Below are 18,604 nucleotides of genomic sequence, written 5' to 3' on the forward strand. Positions count from 1 at the left end.
TGCTACCGGAAATAACCTTGCGCAGAGGTTGGCCTCTTAGCAACTCAGTGGCCCGGATGTTGATTATACAAAATGGAGGATCTCTGTTGGTGACAGGTTTCGCGAATTGTAGTGTTCATGATTACGGGGACTGATGCCCTTGATACAGGTCCCCAGAAAGTGACAATAGCCTCTGTAGCAAAAACAACATAAATACATCTCCGAGAGTAGCCTACAGATTTCCTGTTTTCAGATATGGCTCTTCAGCGGGCCAAGGTTTGTAATTATAATTTGATTATTTGGTACTTCGACACGCAATTTATTATGTGAACCTATTCATACTGCGGATAAAGATATTTTATCGTTTCAAACTCTTTTCATTCGACATTTTTCGATTTATTGAACTTCCAAAATATTTTGAATTCTTTCAATCGTAAGTTGTCAAACCATTATATATGCCGCATCTATTATTCAGTTATCTTCACTTTCCATTCATGCAGAATCACTTTCACTATGTTGGACAATCGTTCAAAATGCCGGAAAACACACATCTTTATCCGAAGTCATATATGCATATATCCTAAAAACTAAACTTCAAAATCAGAGTCCCCTTTTTGCAGTATCAATATTCATATTTGGTTTTCATTCAACTTGCTGTTTAAGCATTTATACTGTCAAAGTTACATAGTTTTTCCACTCTGTTTTCAAGGTATTTCTTTTGGCCTGCACAAGCATGATTATGGCTTTATGTTTCCTGCTTTAGCTAATACAGTGAATGATATCCCTAAAAAATAGTTTTAGTGAAGCATATATCATTCGATAGATGGATTGGATGATGGATTATTTTTAGATTAAGTTGTCTTTAGTAAGTTAATGACATATCTTACAGCTGTTCATGTGATAATAAAGAAAGCAATTGTAGTTCTTTTGCATCCAAACAAGGATATGTTGTGCTATTTAATCACAGTGAATTGAACTTTGCAATTTTGACAGAAATATATTTGGTTATCTTACATAAAATCAATTTACATTTATTTGACTGGTTGTGCAGCTATACATATCAAAAGGCCAATATTGTTTCTATCAAGGACACATATATTAGGACTGTGTATAGGCAAATAGATTGTATTGAAATTTGCAATACAGCTGTACATATTGCAATATGTATTGTGATATATTGGTTGTTACAGTGTTTGACTGGAAGTGACACTGTTTGTGCATGCAGTTTTAATTCTTTACATACTAAGGCACTGAAAATATATGTTATGGTTCTGATAAGAACAATCTCAAAATTAGGTTGGATATTCAGGGAGAGTAGTGTGAAGTAGAACATATATAAAAGATTCCATAAAATAATGACACGGCACAAATTTTCTTCCTACCCGCTTCCACTTTATCGCCAGGGAGATAAAGTGGAAATGTGTAGGATGGAATTATATATGATACAGTGGTGTGATATGACCACAGTTAAAACCATGGACATCTACAGATTTATTTCACCAGCAATATCGCAACGATGCATGAAACAGTTCTAAATACATCAATAGATGTTATATAACAAAGTTTAAATGAATGTACAACATAATATCTCAATATTCCTGGATTCAGCTGACAAAGGCTATTACTTTTCAGGTGTGTGAAACACCTATCCAGAGTTGCAGCAAGACCAGAGGGCTGCCTGGACTCCCCCCACTTCCATCCACTGATAATCATCCATCTGACCTCTACCAGGTAACATTCAGGACAGATATGGATGTGAAATATAATTATTCAAAATACTCTAGCTTGTCACTTATGAAAGTTTGAGTAATTGCTTGCATACGATCTGTGGTATACAAATACTGATATACAAATAGAGTAAATGCATGGTCATAATCAGATTTTTCAGGGCTAGCTGTTGATATAGATCATAGAGATCACAAACTAAATATAGATAGATTATCAAAAGATATCAGCAAATTAATATTAAGGAGATATGTAACAATAGTCCCAAAGCAATCAACATAATTCTTCCCATCAGTGACAGGTATGATTTTTTTATCTTTGTAAATAGCTCAGATGTTTTGGTTAGAATTTAGTTCTTAGGGTTGACACTTTTGTATTTAGTGTAAGAAGGTTTGCTACCCAGGACAGTGGAGAACATTTTAGGGGTGTGGATATGCTGATGTAATGCTGCCTAAGAACCAAGAGTATCAGTTTAACTGTAATCAGTGTTGCTATTGTTCTACTTCTCTATGAAAAGGAGACTCCACTGTATCATGATGTTAAAAGCTTTGGTTTGGGTACATGGTAAAGTATTTTTCTTTTCCAGATTGTGCTGAGAAACAGTGAGCATCCCCCTTTGATGAAAGGTACATCATGGACTCTTGCAGCACCATTCAAAGAGCAGAAATATCACCGCAGCCCCAGCGAGTCGATTGCCAACAATTACACACCCACAGCATCCGATCTGAAGCTGAAAGACCTTCCAAAACTTGTGCGATCCAAGACAACAGGTAGACTTGACTAAAGACTCCACTGTCTTGTTCTTTGAAGGCAACATTTAACAGTCATGAATACAGTGATAACAGATTTGCCTATATTTTTGCATGATGAGATGAAAATATTTTTTTATTATTTATTTTATACTGACCAATGTTTATTTTGTTCCGACTGTCTTCTGTTATTAGTTATGCATACAGTTTCTTGACGTTTATCATTCTTAGTTATGATGAAAATATTAATAATTTTCAATGGTGAGATTCCTTTGAACAACATGAGATCAGCAGCTATATTTAAAAATGAATCTATGTTTTAGTTGAAGAGTTCTTGCTTCAAGGTGCGTCTCAGTTTAACTAACATGAAACCATCAGTCAGCATGACTAGTAATAACATACAATCAGTGTAGCTGAATATTAGTTTTCAGGTGAAGCTTGATGTTATTCCTTGACTTTAGTTGTCTTCAGCATAACATGTTGTGTTGTTTTCAGGCAGAACTTTGCCCCCAATTCACACTAGTGGTAGGTAGACCGAATGGTGTTACTAACTCAACAATTTGGTGTGATGTTGCTGTTGTAGATGTTTAACTATGTGTTTGCTGTAGAAGTCATGGATATTTCAGTAGCTCTGTTCACAGCAGCCTTTGTGTGGTAATACTGTTATGTAGCAAGTTTCCTATGTGTATCATTATACTATCAATGTATTACGTATAACGTGTAATATATAGTTAGGAATTGCTATGATGGCTTGTAGAAAAGTCATGGATTTCAAATCAATCCCGTGAAAATCAGATCTTGTCCTCACTCAGTGTTTGCCTTTAACCCTGATAAGCTGCAGGCCCTAAGGACAGAGAACCATAAAAAGTTGTGGGTCCTGATCAGAATGTGTAGGCCCTATATTTTAGCTACAATAATAGTAATTCCCAGCCAACAAACAATGTGACGACTAACAAGCTGAGTTAAAGAGTTTAATATAAGCTGTCAGTCATAAGGACCTGCAGAAAACAAAGCTGTGGGTCTGAGTGGTTTTCAGTTGGCTTTGGACCTAAGGACCTATGTTAATTTTGAATGCTGTCCTCAATATACATGTATATTTCACAACTGCAACAGAGTGGAACTTGACATAATATGTTTACAGATAAAATGAAAATATCGCCAACACTCTTTGGAGCCTCTTGGCAGCATGTGGAGCCATACAACCACTGCAAACCAAGGATAAAAATACACGTTTGTCACATGTTAGGATACTTACTCAATGAAGTTTAACGATTATGACATATTTATATAGATGTGACTTTTCAAAGATGATAAACAATATTTGTAGTTTGTTGAATTGAGATTGTGAAATGTGATGAATTGTCATATCACCTTGGCCTGTGGCAGTATAAAATTCACTTCAAAGAACTCTGGGTAGGAAAGTGATTATGAATATTGTTTGAAAGGCGAACATATTCCCAAACCATAGCTTCAAGTAAGGAGAAGTTGTTACACTTCTTAATGTATTTGCTCAATGAAATGAACTTAGCTTCCCATCTTACGATACAACTCACTATGTAGTGAGCTTGTGATATATTATATGGCATCAATATAACGTGGCATGTCTCATGTATGGCTATTTGGTATCTCTAAGGCATCATGACCTTACAATCAAGATACAGGAAACTGTCCCCAGGTTGTTCAAACCTGTATTTTTCTGTTGACAAGAACTTTAGAGAGGCCTTCACATAATAAGGTTACCGGTACGGTACTTATATTGTTGTTAATTGTACTTAGGATGATGTTGAACATGGTAACCAATATTACTATTAGTTACACAGAGTTTTGAAAGGGTGTACGGGACTGTAAGACCCTTGTAAATTGTATTTCCTGATGATGTTGAACAGCAGCAGAATTTAGTTACAAGAGTCTTACAGTCCCGGGACTGTAAGACCCTTCTAAATTGTATTTCCTGAGAGCAGCAGCAGCAGATGATGAAATCAGGAATTTACAAAGGGTCTTACAGTCCCGTACACCCTTTCAAAACACCATGTGACGAATTTATTACCCTTAAGATCTTTTTATTTAGCTTATCTTTAAACAACAACATTCAATCATCGGCAGATGAGACGCAAAACGTTTCGCCATGATTTTTCCTGAACAGTCAAAAAGGAAGATAACTCGGGATGGCTTAGTTTATGATAAAACTGTTGAATTTGAGGTTTTGTTAAACAACAAGTAAAATACAGAAACATTTTATTTTTTGGATATATTTATTGGCATAAATAAGAAATTATGGCAATAATTTTATTACTCTGTTTATACTCATAATTGTAAACGCCAACTCTAAACTTTCGAAGCGATCAGCCGTTTGGCAGCCACATTCCATCTAAGGTTAAGGTCATTCGGACAACCCGTGTAGTGTGTCACGTGACAGATTTGACGGGGTGTACGGTTCATACACCCTGGCAAATCCGCCTACATGGTTTGGTATCCTTTGGCTATTGACCAATCAAAATTCGACAAATTTATCTTAATGGTAGATAATGTAGACGGGCAATACAAGGAACTAAGGGTAAAGGGATGGGAAATGAGACTAAGAAATGGTGCAGGATGCAAAGTCTAAGTACAGTCTGTTGTCAAACAGTCAGTAAATTAACACAAGTTTATAAAAAAGCTTCATTTATACCTACCCGATAGTAAATTACGCTATCATTTTATTTTGTTAGCAAGAGAGGAAGGATATAGAGTATGATATTAACCAAACACACACACTGACACACAAACTGTAAGTTACATTGTGAACTAAAGGGGAATGTACACCTACCACTAATGAAATGAATTTGAAATGTAAATGCAGTAACGAACACTGATGAATATTACATTACGTAAAACAAAGGGCAAAAAAACCCCCAACTAACTGCACTAAACACAACTAAACTAAGATAAACCCAAAACTATACCTATGAAAAAAACAGCTGAAATGCTACATGGTATTACATTGCACTATGCTAATCAAAATCTAAACCTTAACTAAACCTAACTAAACTGAACTAATCTAAATTGAAACAAATAATTTAACTACAAATATAAACACAAAAATACACTAAATGTATAAGCCGGCAGTAATTACGTAACTTGAGTTACATAACTGAAAATTACATGAGAATATTAAGTAAAAAGATGAAAAATTAAATTACACAATGAATTAACACAAACAATAAATATATATTACATGAAAATTACGCCAGGTATATAATACACAAAGGCTGTAACTCACGTGAAGTGTCCATGATAATCCTCAATCCAAATACATGTACCTGAAAACACAAGTCACTATACACATTAAGTGTCACAAAAGAGTCACAGGCTCTCCAAGAAGGTCAAGGTCACAGTGTCATATCACTGGTTATCATCCAATGATGACGTAAACATAGACCGTAATAGTCCAGTTGTCCAAGAGTCTCCCTAGGTGCTGCCCGGTTCATCCATGCCCGAAACAATCCTCACTGGGGGCTCCAAATATAGCAGGGTCAACGTGAAGCAAAGATTAGCAACGCTCTGCTGGTTTGTGAGGTCGTTTATTTGGTAGGATGAAAGATTGCTGAACGATAAACGACACCCTGTAACAATAAATATAATAATATAATATACATCTCACACAATTCATACAAGATACATATAATTCCACTGAATACCATTACTTACTACACATATGAAATATTGGAATTATGATATTACATCATTACGAATAAGGTAATGATAATACATGCATACAATGTAATACACACAAGATAGATAAGAATACACCATTACGCATTAGTCGTAATGATAAAGTACACATGATTCGTCACCACTCATTACGTGATGGTACTATATACAAATACATGGATATAAAGACATACACACATACCCTGTGGGTGGTACAAGGGTGTACAACAATCGGGCACAGCACCAGTCTTATGGACGGGGACTTATCTGCTGTTAATAATATTAGATGATAAATAATATACACTGTAATGTGGAGTAGATTTAGGGCTGCTACATTCATGAACATAAAATTATTTCCACACATTGATAATTACACTTATAGTTATCATAGTTAAAACATAGCAACTTATATTAAAACACATTCTATCATCTCACACATTAAGTGAAAGGGATAGTAAAGATAAGAATATATTAGTGATACTTATTTATGTTTATAGCTTAGGATTGGAAAGCTAGCATAAATACATATAGCACACTTACATGCTATAGAATATAATACCTATTTAAATGATAGTAAATAGATATGCGTTTATTATATATATACTGCAAGGATGAAATGCAATATTACTTTAATTAAATGAATACTAACCTTAATGTTACACTGTGTCTGTCTAAGCTGTCCAAGAGTCAGTGCAGAATGAGTGAAATTGTGCATGGAGTTAGTGAGACCAATCAGCCGAGAAGCGTCATGGCTTGGGCAATTAGTGAGAGAGGCCAAGCTCTAAAGCTTAAACCTTAAACTGCCTAGAAATAATACAGCTAAAAGGAGAGTATAATAATATGATTAAAATAATATATTTACACTAAAATACACCTGCCACAATAAATATGCATATACTTGTAGAATAATGATGTTAATATATGGATTTGACTGTCATTAACTTTTGTGCCATATTTCGTCCATATGCATGCGTGATATCAGCAAGTCTTGGGCACGAGTGGCCCTTTTGTTTAAGGTGCCAGAATTGTTTGAGAAATATAAGAAATACAGTGGGATTGAATCCCATATTGACTTAATTATGTTTTTTGGTTCTTCAACACCACACCTTCATTACTTCTGACTTTCCTCACCCGTGAAGGTCCAGGTTAGAATATAATCTTCAGTAACCCATGCTTGTCGTAAGAGGCGACTAACGGGATAGGGTGGTCATTCTCGCTGACTTGGTTGACACATGTCATCGGTTCCCAATTGCGCAGATCGACGCTCATGCTGTTGATCACTGAATTGTCTGGTCCAGACTCGATTATTTACAGACCGCCGCCATTTAACTGGAATATTTCTGTGTGCGGCGTAGAACAAAACTCACTCACTCACTCTGACTTTCCTTTCCACATGCAACAAACATGCCAAGATATAACAGAAAAACTTGTCAAAGCAAAACTAAAGCAAACTTACTCACTCACCCTGCAAGACAGGTCGGCACCATGATTATGTAGAGTGATGTCTGTCACTGTATTAACCTCTGTGCATATTTGTGAATCTACCAGCATTGTTGTCACTCTGTTGTATTTGTCTGCTCTGCACTTTGTTGTTTTCTGTGTCTTGTTGAGTCTGCTCTTAACATCAACAAGATCTCTGCCAGAAATGGTCTTGGTAGTTTTTGAATGATTGTTTTGTGTGTAAATGTTTCATTAAGTCTGACGATCCTTGGTGAGTTAATTACTCCAGACCTACAACGGAATTGTACTGACATGCAAGAAAGATATTGTTGAACTTCTTTCCTGAGATATTCTACAAGTTACGACTGGGAGTTATTTGACAAGCAAGTATGGTTGATTATCAAAATGTATGTTTTGTACAAGGTTAAATGTGTACGCTTTAACATTATGATTTGATATTCAACTATTGACATGATGATGACCCGTGAAGATCTGGCGTAGAATAGGTCTTCAGCAACCCATGCTTGCCACCAAAGGCGACTATGCGACACCAAAGGCTACCAAAGTCGTAGGAGGCGACGAACGGGATCGGGTGGTCAGACTCGCTGACTTGGTTGACACATGTCATCGGTTCCCAATTGCGCAGATTGATGCTCATTGATGCTGTTGATTACTGGATTGTCTGGTCCAGACTCGATTATTTACAGACTGTCGCCATATAGCTGGAATATTGCTGAGTGCGATGTAACACTAAACTCACTCACTAACTCACTCACTCAACTACTGACATCACCTTGTCAGTATTTCCTTGTTTAACTGTCTGGAACTCTAGTATCAGGAGGATTTGGGTTGGAATGGGTGTAGCATGTTTTTCCTGTATCCAGCCTTAAAAATACTCATATCTGGAGTTATTGTTGGGTTGTATAATCACTGTGGACATACTGACTTGTTTGTGTTGTAGTGGAGATGGTGAAGAAAAGCCCAAGGCAGCGAGGGCCAGGAGTCACAAGGAGTAAAACAATGGATGTTGTGAAAAATGGGTGAGAAAATGTAACAAATACATAAACGTTTATGGAAAAGGATATTTGTCTAAACAAGTTCAAATTGAATTTAGTGCCTCCTGATTTGAATAATTATCAAAAGAAATGAGCAAGATTCTGTATTTCGAACTAATTAGAATAGAGCTTGACTTTTGTCAACTGACTCAGAGTCCTACTTTTAAATGTCTGAAGGAGAACTAGAGAGTTTGAGATGTCCTTTCCTGGTTTATAACTATGTGAATTCCTCGAAACACTGACTACCTATATCTAACCCTATGACTTTGCTAATAATCGTCGGCCAAAGTAGCAACCTGATGTAACTGATGAACTTTTTGCTCATCCAGATGTGTCCAAATGTTCCATTAAAACTCAAACCATCAAGCGATAAAATTCGCCATTGACAACTTTTGAAGTGAACGACCTGTCAAACAAAGTTTCCTTCACCCTAGCATAGTTCACAAAGTTAGAACCATCCATTTTTTTTAGCAGACCTAAACATTTGCCAATAAGCATCAGGATCTCAGTTATTAACCTGAACTACTACAGCTTTGACAGCCTGACAATCATAACTCCTATCTATAGGTTATGCAGAATAAACTTCTTCAGCCTTTCCTGTAAATACACTTTGCAACAACATTGTCCACTGATTCTCGGGCAGGTTTCAGATTGATAGCCACCTTTTCAAAATATGCATAAAACATTTTCAACATTATGTTCAGAGAAAGGTGGAACAAGTCTGCCTTTGAAAGATCAACGATCTGTTACATCCATTCTACATGGACCTTTACATAACTTTAATTTTTAAACTTATCCTATCTCACATCTTGTACTCTCTCTTTAATTTGTCCAGCTGAGTGGAAACGAACTGTAAACAAAAATGTAGGCCTCTGTTGTCCATACACCCATGTACCCATGCTGCTCCCCTTATTGGACAGCGACTGTGCCTCCTGAGAAGCATGCAGTACACTCCACTACCTGCTCGCGATACCATCCCTTACTGATCATCCTCATTCTTGTCGCATGGCTGTGCATACGTACTGTGAGCTAATTAAGAAATTTTCATCTCCCTTTGTCATTATGGGGAGATCTGATTCCTCTACTAAAAAAGGAACTTTTGCAATCAGTCCTGTGTGGACTGTGGAGGTTTATGTTCCAGGGACAATCGTTGTGCTCAATGTAAGTCCTTGAATGATGACTCATTTGTGGCTTATAGAAGGGTTGGTTATCTGTGCCGCTCGGACAGGGATTCGTCCGAAGAGTTTGGCCCTTCACCCGCTAAAAAGTCAAGAAGGTTGCTTACCAATTGGTCATGCCCATCTCAGATCAACAAGAGTTTCTCAAGGTTTCATCTGACTCCTACCTTTCAGCTGTCTCTTTCGGCCAGCCGACGCACCTTCACCTAAGTGGACCTTCGCTTCACCGGTGGTCGTAGTGGAGCATTCATCAAACCCAAAGGAGGCTTCTCCATCTAAGGGCAAGCTTGACCATGTCTTGTCATCCCTCATAACCGTTGGATTCACTGGATCAACCATCAGAGATTGTTCCATCAGTGGCTATTGGGAGGCATTCGACAGGTCCTCCCTCTCTGGAGCATTTGCCGAATCAAATTGAGCTGACTTTGGATTTCTCTACCTTCGCCCCATAGATCTGTGTCTCGCACATGGTTTGACCACCCCTCTTCGTCTCATGCTTCTTCTTGGGTGTCGCACCGACCACATTCCCGATATCATTCTCATTCTACAGAGTGACAGCATTCGACGATTCACCGCTCTTCGTCTCATGCTACCTCAGGTGCGCCTCACTGACCTCACTCCCAGGATCGTTCTCATTCGTAGAATCGACCCCTTTCGGTGGATCATTCTCATCCGACAGATTGTGCCAGTTCGATGAACATCCCCTCTTCATCTCGTGCTACTTCTTGTGCGCCACACCACCCATATTCTTGCTATTGTTCTCATTTGGCATATCAAGAGCATTCGTCGAATTGACCCCTTTCGGTGGATGGTCCATTCTCGGCGAATCTTCCGACCTCATCGAACCGTCCTAGTGCTACAGTCAGTCGTTCGGGTCCATCTGTGTCGACTGACATCCGATCTTCAGTTACCACATTCCCGTCTGATTCAGCACTTCCTCAGGCTTCATCAGATGTTGTGAACCCTCATGAGCCCATAGTTAGGCCCGCCTATTCTTCCCAAGTCTTGGGACCCATCACAGGATATTTCGCCTAGACCGATTTGTGATTTTGATACAATGGTTCGGGCCATTTCTGCAGCTTGGACCTAGATGCAGCAGCCACTCTCTCGATCTACGTCTCAGCCTGTTGTTGTGTCAGATGCTTCCTGTAAACGTCCTCTCAAGTCCGACTCCGGAGCCGGAGCTGGTTTAGGGAAACAGTGACTTGCAGACATTGTCGCACGACTGGGATCTTCCGCCCCCAGTCGTCCCAATCTCAGACCTGTATGACTCTGTCTCTGGGCTTCCAGATGCCACTCATCAGATTGCCACCCCTGACCTACGATCCAGTGCAATGAACCTATCCAGCGAATCAGTTACCGATAGATATGTTGCTCGAGAAACATGCTGTAGAACATCTCCGACCATTGTCAGATACTCCTGGCTTTTACTGCCCGATCTTTCTTGTTCCGAAGAAAGCTTCCATCCCCCCTACTTCTGCTTCTGCACAGGTTGTCGCAGAGTTCCTTCAGCATTTGCCTGCTGCTAAGAAATTGAAGTGAACTATGCTGGCTATGTATTTGGCTGCTATTAACATGGTGCTAGCTACTACAACCGTTGTCACGGTCTCCACCATTCCTGAACTCCAGTATCTTTTGTGCTCATATCAGTTGACTGACAAGTTGAAAAAATTCCGGACTCCGGCTTGGGACCTCTCTGTTGTCTTCCATCAGTTCGGTCCTTTGGTGCTCGCACAGCAGCTGTCTTTGGCCCACCATCGCAGATAAAGGGACTTGTTCCACGCGGTTCATTGCTTCCTTGTACATACAGAATAAAGTCTGAATTCTATTTCATTCTTTGTTTTCCGTTTATGGGCTTAGATTTACCTCACCTAGTTCCACACTAGGGCATTAAGTACGGCCGCCGGATGTGGCCTCCTCATTTACTTTGAGGCTTGTACTACGTCAGTGAAGTGTGAACTACCAAATTCCAGGGGATTTCGATGCGTTCCACTCCTAAGTCGCTGGATACATCATTGACTAAGCTTAGGCAAAGGAGCAAGGCTCATTCGATGTTGTTTCGGAACTGAATGTTAAAATAGTGAGCCTCCTGAGTCGCTTTCCCTTTCACCTCTATTAGATGGTGTCTGTGGGGGGCGGTCTCGAAGCAGGGGGTGGGCCAGATTAAGGTCGAGAGATCTTAATTTACTGGGGTTTTCTGTAAAGCGTAGCAAAGCGGGATTTCTTGCCGAGCTACTTTCCACCTTCGCATAAAAAGGTTGCATTACCACATTACACTGGAGCGCCCATCTCCCTTGGAGTTTTGTGCATAGAAAGCCAAGGGTTTCCGTGGATTAACCTGTCACAAGCATAGGAGTTATGTAATCTTGAGATTTGTAACAGGCCTCCCTTGTGCATCGCTATCTACGGTTGTTTGGCACTAGTTGTCTGCACTGTCTAGACACAGGGTAATCTGCGCTCGCCGTCCAACTGTGGGATAAGTACAAAACATGAGATAGGATAAGTTTAAACATTTGAGGCCTCCCCACTACTCCAATTACAACTTTGCTCCAAGAAAGAGAATGATCAGTAAGGGATGGTACCGTAAGCTGGTAGTGGAGTGTACTGCATGCTTCTCAGGAGGCACAGTTGCTGTCCAATAAGGGGAACAGCATGGGTACGTACGTGCGTACATTTTTGTTCACTTTTCGTTTCCACTTGGCCGTGAGATAGGATAAGTATAAAATATCAATTTTATTCAGAAAATTACATTTTAGAGTTAAAATTTTCAATTATGTATTGCCTATTCAGTCCATCAATAAACTTGTTTCTCTTCTTTTAGTCTGATCAATGGTCAGTTATCACCACGTCAGGAAGTTGTGCCAGAACTACCACCAAGTCGACCTCTGACCCCAACTGAGCAGATGGACATCATGCAGGCCATAGAGGAAGAGGAAAGTAAGCAGTCTGGAGAACCCAATGACAGAGACCTCGAGGTACGACCATCCGTTCAATATTATTTTGCAGTGGACAAAACAGATTTGCAATATGATGTTTAAGAATGACATCAACTACAAGAATTGATTTTACTCGCTTAAAATATTTGTACCTGAACTGGAATCCCTGTTATCACTGGTCTTCAGGAACCCAAGTTTGTCGTAAGAAGTGAGTGACAGGATTGATGACTTAGTTAATGCATGACATCATATCGGAGTTGCGTAAATTGGTGCTCATGATGTCAGGCACTGTATTGTCAGGTTCCGACTGGACTATTTTCAGACTTTCATGTTATAGTTGTAAAGTTGGGCATTAACAAACACAACCCTGCTTTTGCTTCCAGCGTTACTACTACTACATTAACAAGGGTATCCGGAAAGAGATGCTGGCTCCCCAGTCTCCAACCCAGATTAAGAACATCCAGCTCCTCGTCCCCTCTAGTCTCATCTCCAGCTGGGAACACGAGGCCCTCAACCAGCAGCTGCTGCAGGAGATAGATGAAGGCTACGAGATGAGCATCAGGAAGTCAATAGGTGGGTGCAGGACCTACGTTACAGTTCAATATGTTGTTCATGACATGTATTGTTTTTATAAATGTGTTTCTTCATTTTAATCCCCCCAAAAAATCAAATTAGACATTTGTATAGCACTACATATCCTGAGTCCTGCTCATGTGCTCTTAATCAAATGCTCGTTTGAAGAGGATGGTTTTGAGACAAGATCGGAAACTGTTGATATTTTCTAATTTTCTGTTGATATTTTCCGATTTTTAAGAAAATCATGCAAACCTTGATTGTAATGATTGATTTGTTTGTGACATATGCCGGTTGATTAAACTAACTGAAAATCTCTACATCAGAGTAGAATTAATGTTTAATGTCAATAACTTGATACCTGTAAAAATAATTGAAGTAAATTCTTATAAATATACAAGTCATCAAAAAACACTTCACAAGCACTACCAACTCTCCTGTTAGTCAGTCATCAAACAGTAGTACACAATCATACTTGCTCAGTTATCCGGTCAAATTGGATGTGATTGAGATCTATATCTTAAGCTGTATTTACCGTTTGGGATCTTCTGCATGTAATTACTGTCCAGGATTTTGGGTTATCATCATGACAATGTTGTGTTGCAGTTGACTACGTTCTGAAGGACCAGGATGAGAGAGACAGACTACACATTGCTTATACACCAAAACCGTTCCCTCTGAGGTAAAATGATGTCAGTTGACCCTTTCACGGAATATGTTGTATTGCCTTTACTTGTGCGCGATAATTCACACTTCTGCTTTGCAAATAATTGGAAATATATCACTTTGAAGTTGTTTCAGGTATTTGCTCTTTACTAGATGTATTTGTTGTCTTTATGACTGGTCAAGCTGTACAGATAGTTTGATCCTTGAGATGGAAATTTAATCTGTAATCTTTTTGTAGGTTGATACGAGCTCCCGTTCCCTGGCACCAGTCGTACCAGCTGTCTCGTAACTTCAACTTCAACCACCTATTCATTACAAACTCCATTATGCATGATCTACAGAACATCTGGTTTGACCAGTAAGTACAACATCATCCTGTACAAGCGGTGGTTTTCATGTCATATAATCATCTCTGGAACAAAGCTAAATATACAGGGTGTACTCTCATGTAAACACATGTACAGTTAGACATAAGTGCATGTTTACATTTGTAATTTGTGACATTTGTTCAGCCATGTGAAGTAGCGAGTACAGATGTGACAACCTATACAAGAAGTAGGTCAACATCTCTTCCAGCATATATAGATGATAATAACTCTTTCTTATACTGTTTTTTAGTACATGATATCACTTTCAAACTTTAACTCATATTATGATACTGATGAATTGGTTATGATAATGAGTAATTTATAATATGATGTTCAAACAAGCCCATTCTATAATGGGAGAGGAGATGATGAGCCATCAGTGCTTTTTGGTGAGTGAAATGGCAATTGGGAATCACAAACTGACACTGATCCTGATTCAGGTACTTATTCTGATAGACATCCATGCTGTAGATGTGATCTTGCTATTTGCAGATTTAAATAACTTTCACCAACTCACTCAGTGTATATATACCAGTCTACATTCGTTAATGTTATTTAAAAGTGTGTTTGACCCATAGCATTACTAGTTGATGTAAGTGCTGATGTGTGTACTTATATATTCTAAGGTTCAGCCATCTGCGGTTCATCAACCTGAAGGAACTGTTGGCGTCAGACCTGCCCCTGCTGCCTGCTGAGTTTGAATCCCTCGTCAAGAAACAGTGTTGGGAGGCTCATGAAGTTCTCAGGAAGAGGTGAGGAGTTCAGGACCTTTGTACAGAGGAGTGAGTGAGTGAGTTTAGTTTTACGCCACACTCAGCAATATTCCAGCTATATGGTGGCGGTCTGTAAATAATCGAGTCTGGACCAGACAATCCAGTGATCAACAGCATGAGCATCGATCTGCGCAATTGGGAACCGATGACGTGGTTAACCAAGTCAGCGAGCCTGACCACCCGATCCCGTTAGTTGCCTCTTACGACAAGCATAGTCGCCTTTTGTGGCAAGCATGGGTTGCTGAAGACCTATTCTACCCCGGATCTTCACGGGTCTTGTACAGAGGATGTGATCTTTCAGCAATATATGTTAGATAACGCAAAGAGTCATTATACTCTAATGTGTTATTTGTGCATGCATTTGAATATTGGACAGCACTATCAACCACATTCCTGTTAGTGATATAGCAGAATCGAATATTATTGAGTATGTCATACTTAGTGAATTACATATATATTTCAGGTCATACATAGGACAAACATGAAACATATATAACAAAGCTTTATGAATAGCTTTTCCCCATGGAATTTATAGGGTAGTATGTAGGTTTGGGGTTATAAAGACACAAATAAGTTGTGCTATGTTAATCCTCAGAATGGCTGAATCATGTGAATGGCTGTTACGTCTCTCATACTTGTCGGCTGTTTCAGCTGGATTCCTACATGTGCGAAGGTGTTCATTGAGAAGACCGACCTGTGGCAGGACCTAGTTCCTCCCAATGATACAGACTCCACAGAGATGATTCAGGAATTCTTCCGCTGCGTCGCCGCCGTCATGTCCATCCACCTCCGCAGCATGGTCATCAACTCACTCGGGGACTTCCTGGAGTTCTTCCAGATACACAAGGTATGGGTTGTTGGTACCTACAAATATAACCCTGCTGACCTTTATTTATGTAGTTATGCAACATTTTTATGAAAGTAGTCATTCGGATGTTGCACGATCTGCCATGTGTATCTTACCTGCTCCTGCACACCTAGTGTCTGTTACGTGATTGCTGTGAGTGAGTGAGTTTTGTTTAACACATGCCCTCAGCAATATTCCAGCTATAAGGCGTCCGTCTGTAAATAACCGAGCCTGACCACACAATCCAGTGATTGACATCTTGTGTCTGTTATGTGTGTACTGTGTTGATGAGTTAACCATTACCACCTGGTTTCTGTTATGTGCATGCTGTGTAATGATGAGTCGCCCATTACCACCTGGTGTCTGTTATGTGTATGCTGTGTTGATGAGTTACCCATTACCACCTGGTGTCTGTTATGTGTTTACTGTGTTGATGAGTTACCCATTACCACCTGGTGTCTGTTATGTGTATACTGTGTTGATGAGTTACCCATTACCACCTGGTGTCTGTTATGTGTATACTGTGTTGATGAGTTACCCATTACCACCTGGTGTCTGTTATGTGTATACTGTGTTGATGAGTTACCCATTACCACCTGGTGTCTGTTATGTGTATACTGTGTTGATGAGTTACCCATTACCACCTGGTGTCTGTTATGTGTTTACTGTGTTGATGAGTTACCCATTACCACCTGGTGTCTGTTATGTGTTTACTGTGTTGATGAGTTACCCATTACCACCTGGTGTCTGTTATGTGTTTACTGTGTTGATGAGTTACCCATTACCACCTGGTGTCTGTTATGTGTATACTGTGTTGATGAGTTACCCATTACCACCTGGTGTCTGTTATGTGTACACTGTGTTGATGAGTTACCCATTACCACCTGGTGTCTGTTATGTGTATACTGTGTTGATGAGTTACCCATTACCACCTGGTGTCTGTTATGTGTACACTGTGTTGATGAGTTACCCATTACCACCTGGTGTCTGTTATGTGTATACTGTGTTGATGAGTTACCCATTACCACCTGGTGTCTGTTATGTGTACACTGTGTTGATGAGTTACCCATTACCACCTGGTGTCTGTTATGTGTGTACTGTGTTGATGAGTTACCCATTACCACCTGGTGTCTGTTATGTGTTTACTGTGTTGATGAGTTACCCATTACCACCTGGTGTCTGTTATGTGTATACTGTGTTGATGAGTTACCCATTACCACCTGGTGTCTGTTATGTGTGTACTGTGTTGATGAGTTACCCATTACCACCTGGTGTCTGTTATGTGTATACTGTGTTGATGAGTTACCCATTACCACCTGGTGTCTGTTATGTGTATACTGTGTTGATGAGTTACCCATTACCACCTGGTGTCTGTTATGTGTATACTGTGTTGATGAGTTACCCATTACCACCTGGTGTCTGTTATGTGTACACTGTGTTGATGAGTTACCCATTACCACCTGGTGTCTGTTATGTGTTTACTGTGTTGATGAGTTACCCATTACCACCTGGTGTCTGTTATGTGTATACTGTGTTGATGAGTTACCCATTACCACCTGGTGTCTGTTATGTATATACTGTGTTGATGAGTTACCCATTACCACCTGGTGTCTGTTATGTGTATACTGTGTTGATGAGTTACCCATTACCACCTGGTGTCTGTTATGTGTACACTGTGTTGATGAGTTACCCATTACCACCTGGTGTCTGTTATGTGTATACTGTGTTGATGAGTTACCCATTACCACCTGGTGTCTGTTATGTGTATACTGTGTTGATGAGTTACCCATTACCACCTGGTGTCTGTTATGTGTACACTGTGTTGATGAGTTACCCATTACCACCTGGTGTCTGTTATGTGTATACTGTGTTGATGAGTTACCCATTACCACCTGGTGTCTGTTATGTGTATATGGTGTGTTGATGAGTTACCCATTACCACCTGGTGTCTGTTATGTGTATACTGTGTTGATGAGTTACCCATTACCACCTGGTGTCTGTTATGTGTACACTGTGTTGATGAGTTACCCATTACCACCTGGTGTCTGTTATGTGTTTACTGTGTTGATGAGTTACCCATTACCACCTGGTGTCTGTTATGTGTATACTGTGTTGATGAGTTACCCATTACCACCTGGTGTCTGTTATGTGTTTACTGTGTTGATGAGTTACCCATTACCACCTGGTGTCTGTTATGTGTATACTGTGTTGATGAGTTACCCATTACCACCTGGTGTCTGTTATATGAATACTGTGTGTTCTAGGTGGGTAACGACTTCGGTGAGGAGTTTGACGAGCTGCAGTACGTCATGCCGCAGATCATGATCATCAAGTTGAGGGTGGAGGACCCCAAGATCGTGTTTGACCCACCCTTCAGGGAGATCAGAGACATCATTCTCAAATGTTTCTCCGAGATCATTGCCAGTGGAGAGGGACTATCAAGGGTATGGAATAAATGTAGATAGCATAAACAAAATAATCTTGCTTTTAGTTTGATATCTCTTAAGTGTATGTATGTTGTGTAAATTAGGTGTTCCACCAGTATGGGATGTTATCCTGTAGATAACATCAGCTTTTGTCAAGTTCTCACATATTTTGGAGAGTTAATTGCCATGTTATTTCTGA

General features: G+C 39.5%; 1 protein-coding gene and 1 long non-coding RNA gene across 2 annotated transcripts in view; one reads left to right on the forward strand and one right to left on the reverse strand.

Moving 5' to 3' along the window:
* Window positions 1-72: 72 nt before the first annotated feature.
* The window catches only part of LOC124291743 (dynein axonemal heavy chain 3-like), an 86,411-nt gene continuing 67,879 nt past the window's right edge, over window positions 73-18,604 (forward strand). The window contains 12 exon segments of the mRNA XM_046728817.1: window positions 73-255; window positions 1,612-1,710; window positions 2,291-2,474; window positions 2,949-2,978; window positions 8,545-8,623; window positions 12,638-12,791; window positions 13,136-13,325; window positions 13,932-14,007; window positions 14,230-14,349; window positions 14,986-15,111; window positions 15,784-15,979; window positions 18,244-18,423. Coding sequence (XP_046584773.1) covers window positions 235-255; window positions 1,612-1,710; window positions 2,291-2,474; window positions 2,949-2,978; window positions 8,545-8,623; window positions 12,638-12,791; window positions 13,136-13,325; window positions 13,932-14,007; window positions 14,230-14,349; window positions 14,986-15,111; window positions 15,784-15,979; window positions 18,244-18,423 — 1,455 coding nt within the window. The 5' untranslated portion in view covers window positions 73-234.
* LOC124291744 lies at window positions 14,306-15,924 on the reverse strand. The gene is made up of 3 exons (XR_006902274.1): window positions 15,827-15,924; window positions 14,972-15,127; window positions 14,306-14,403 (listed from the first exon to the last, which is right to left on the reverse strand). It is a non-coding gene; the product is annotated as an uncharacterized LOC124291744 (long non-coding RNA).

The sequence above is a fragment of the Haliotis rubra genome, unplaced genomic scaffold, assembly GCF_003918875.1.
Source record: "Haliotis rubra isolate DU_JTF1 unplaced genomic scaffold, ASM391887v1 Scf5, whole genome shotgun sequence".
In the NCBI taxonomy this organism is placed as follows: domain Eukaryota; kingdom Metazoa; phylum Mollusca; class Gastropoda; order Lepetellida; family Haliotidae; genus Haliotis; species Haliotis rubra.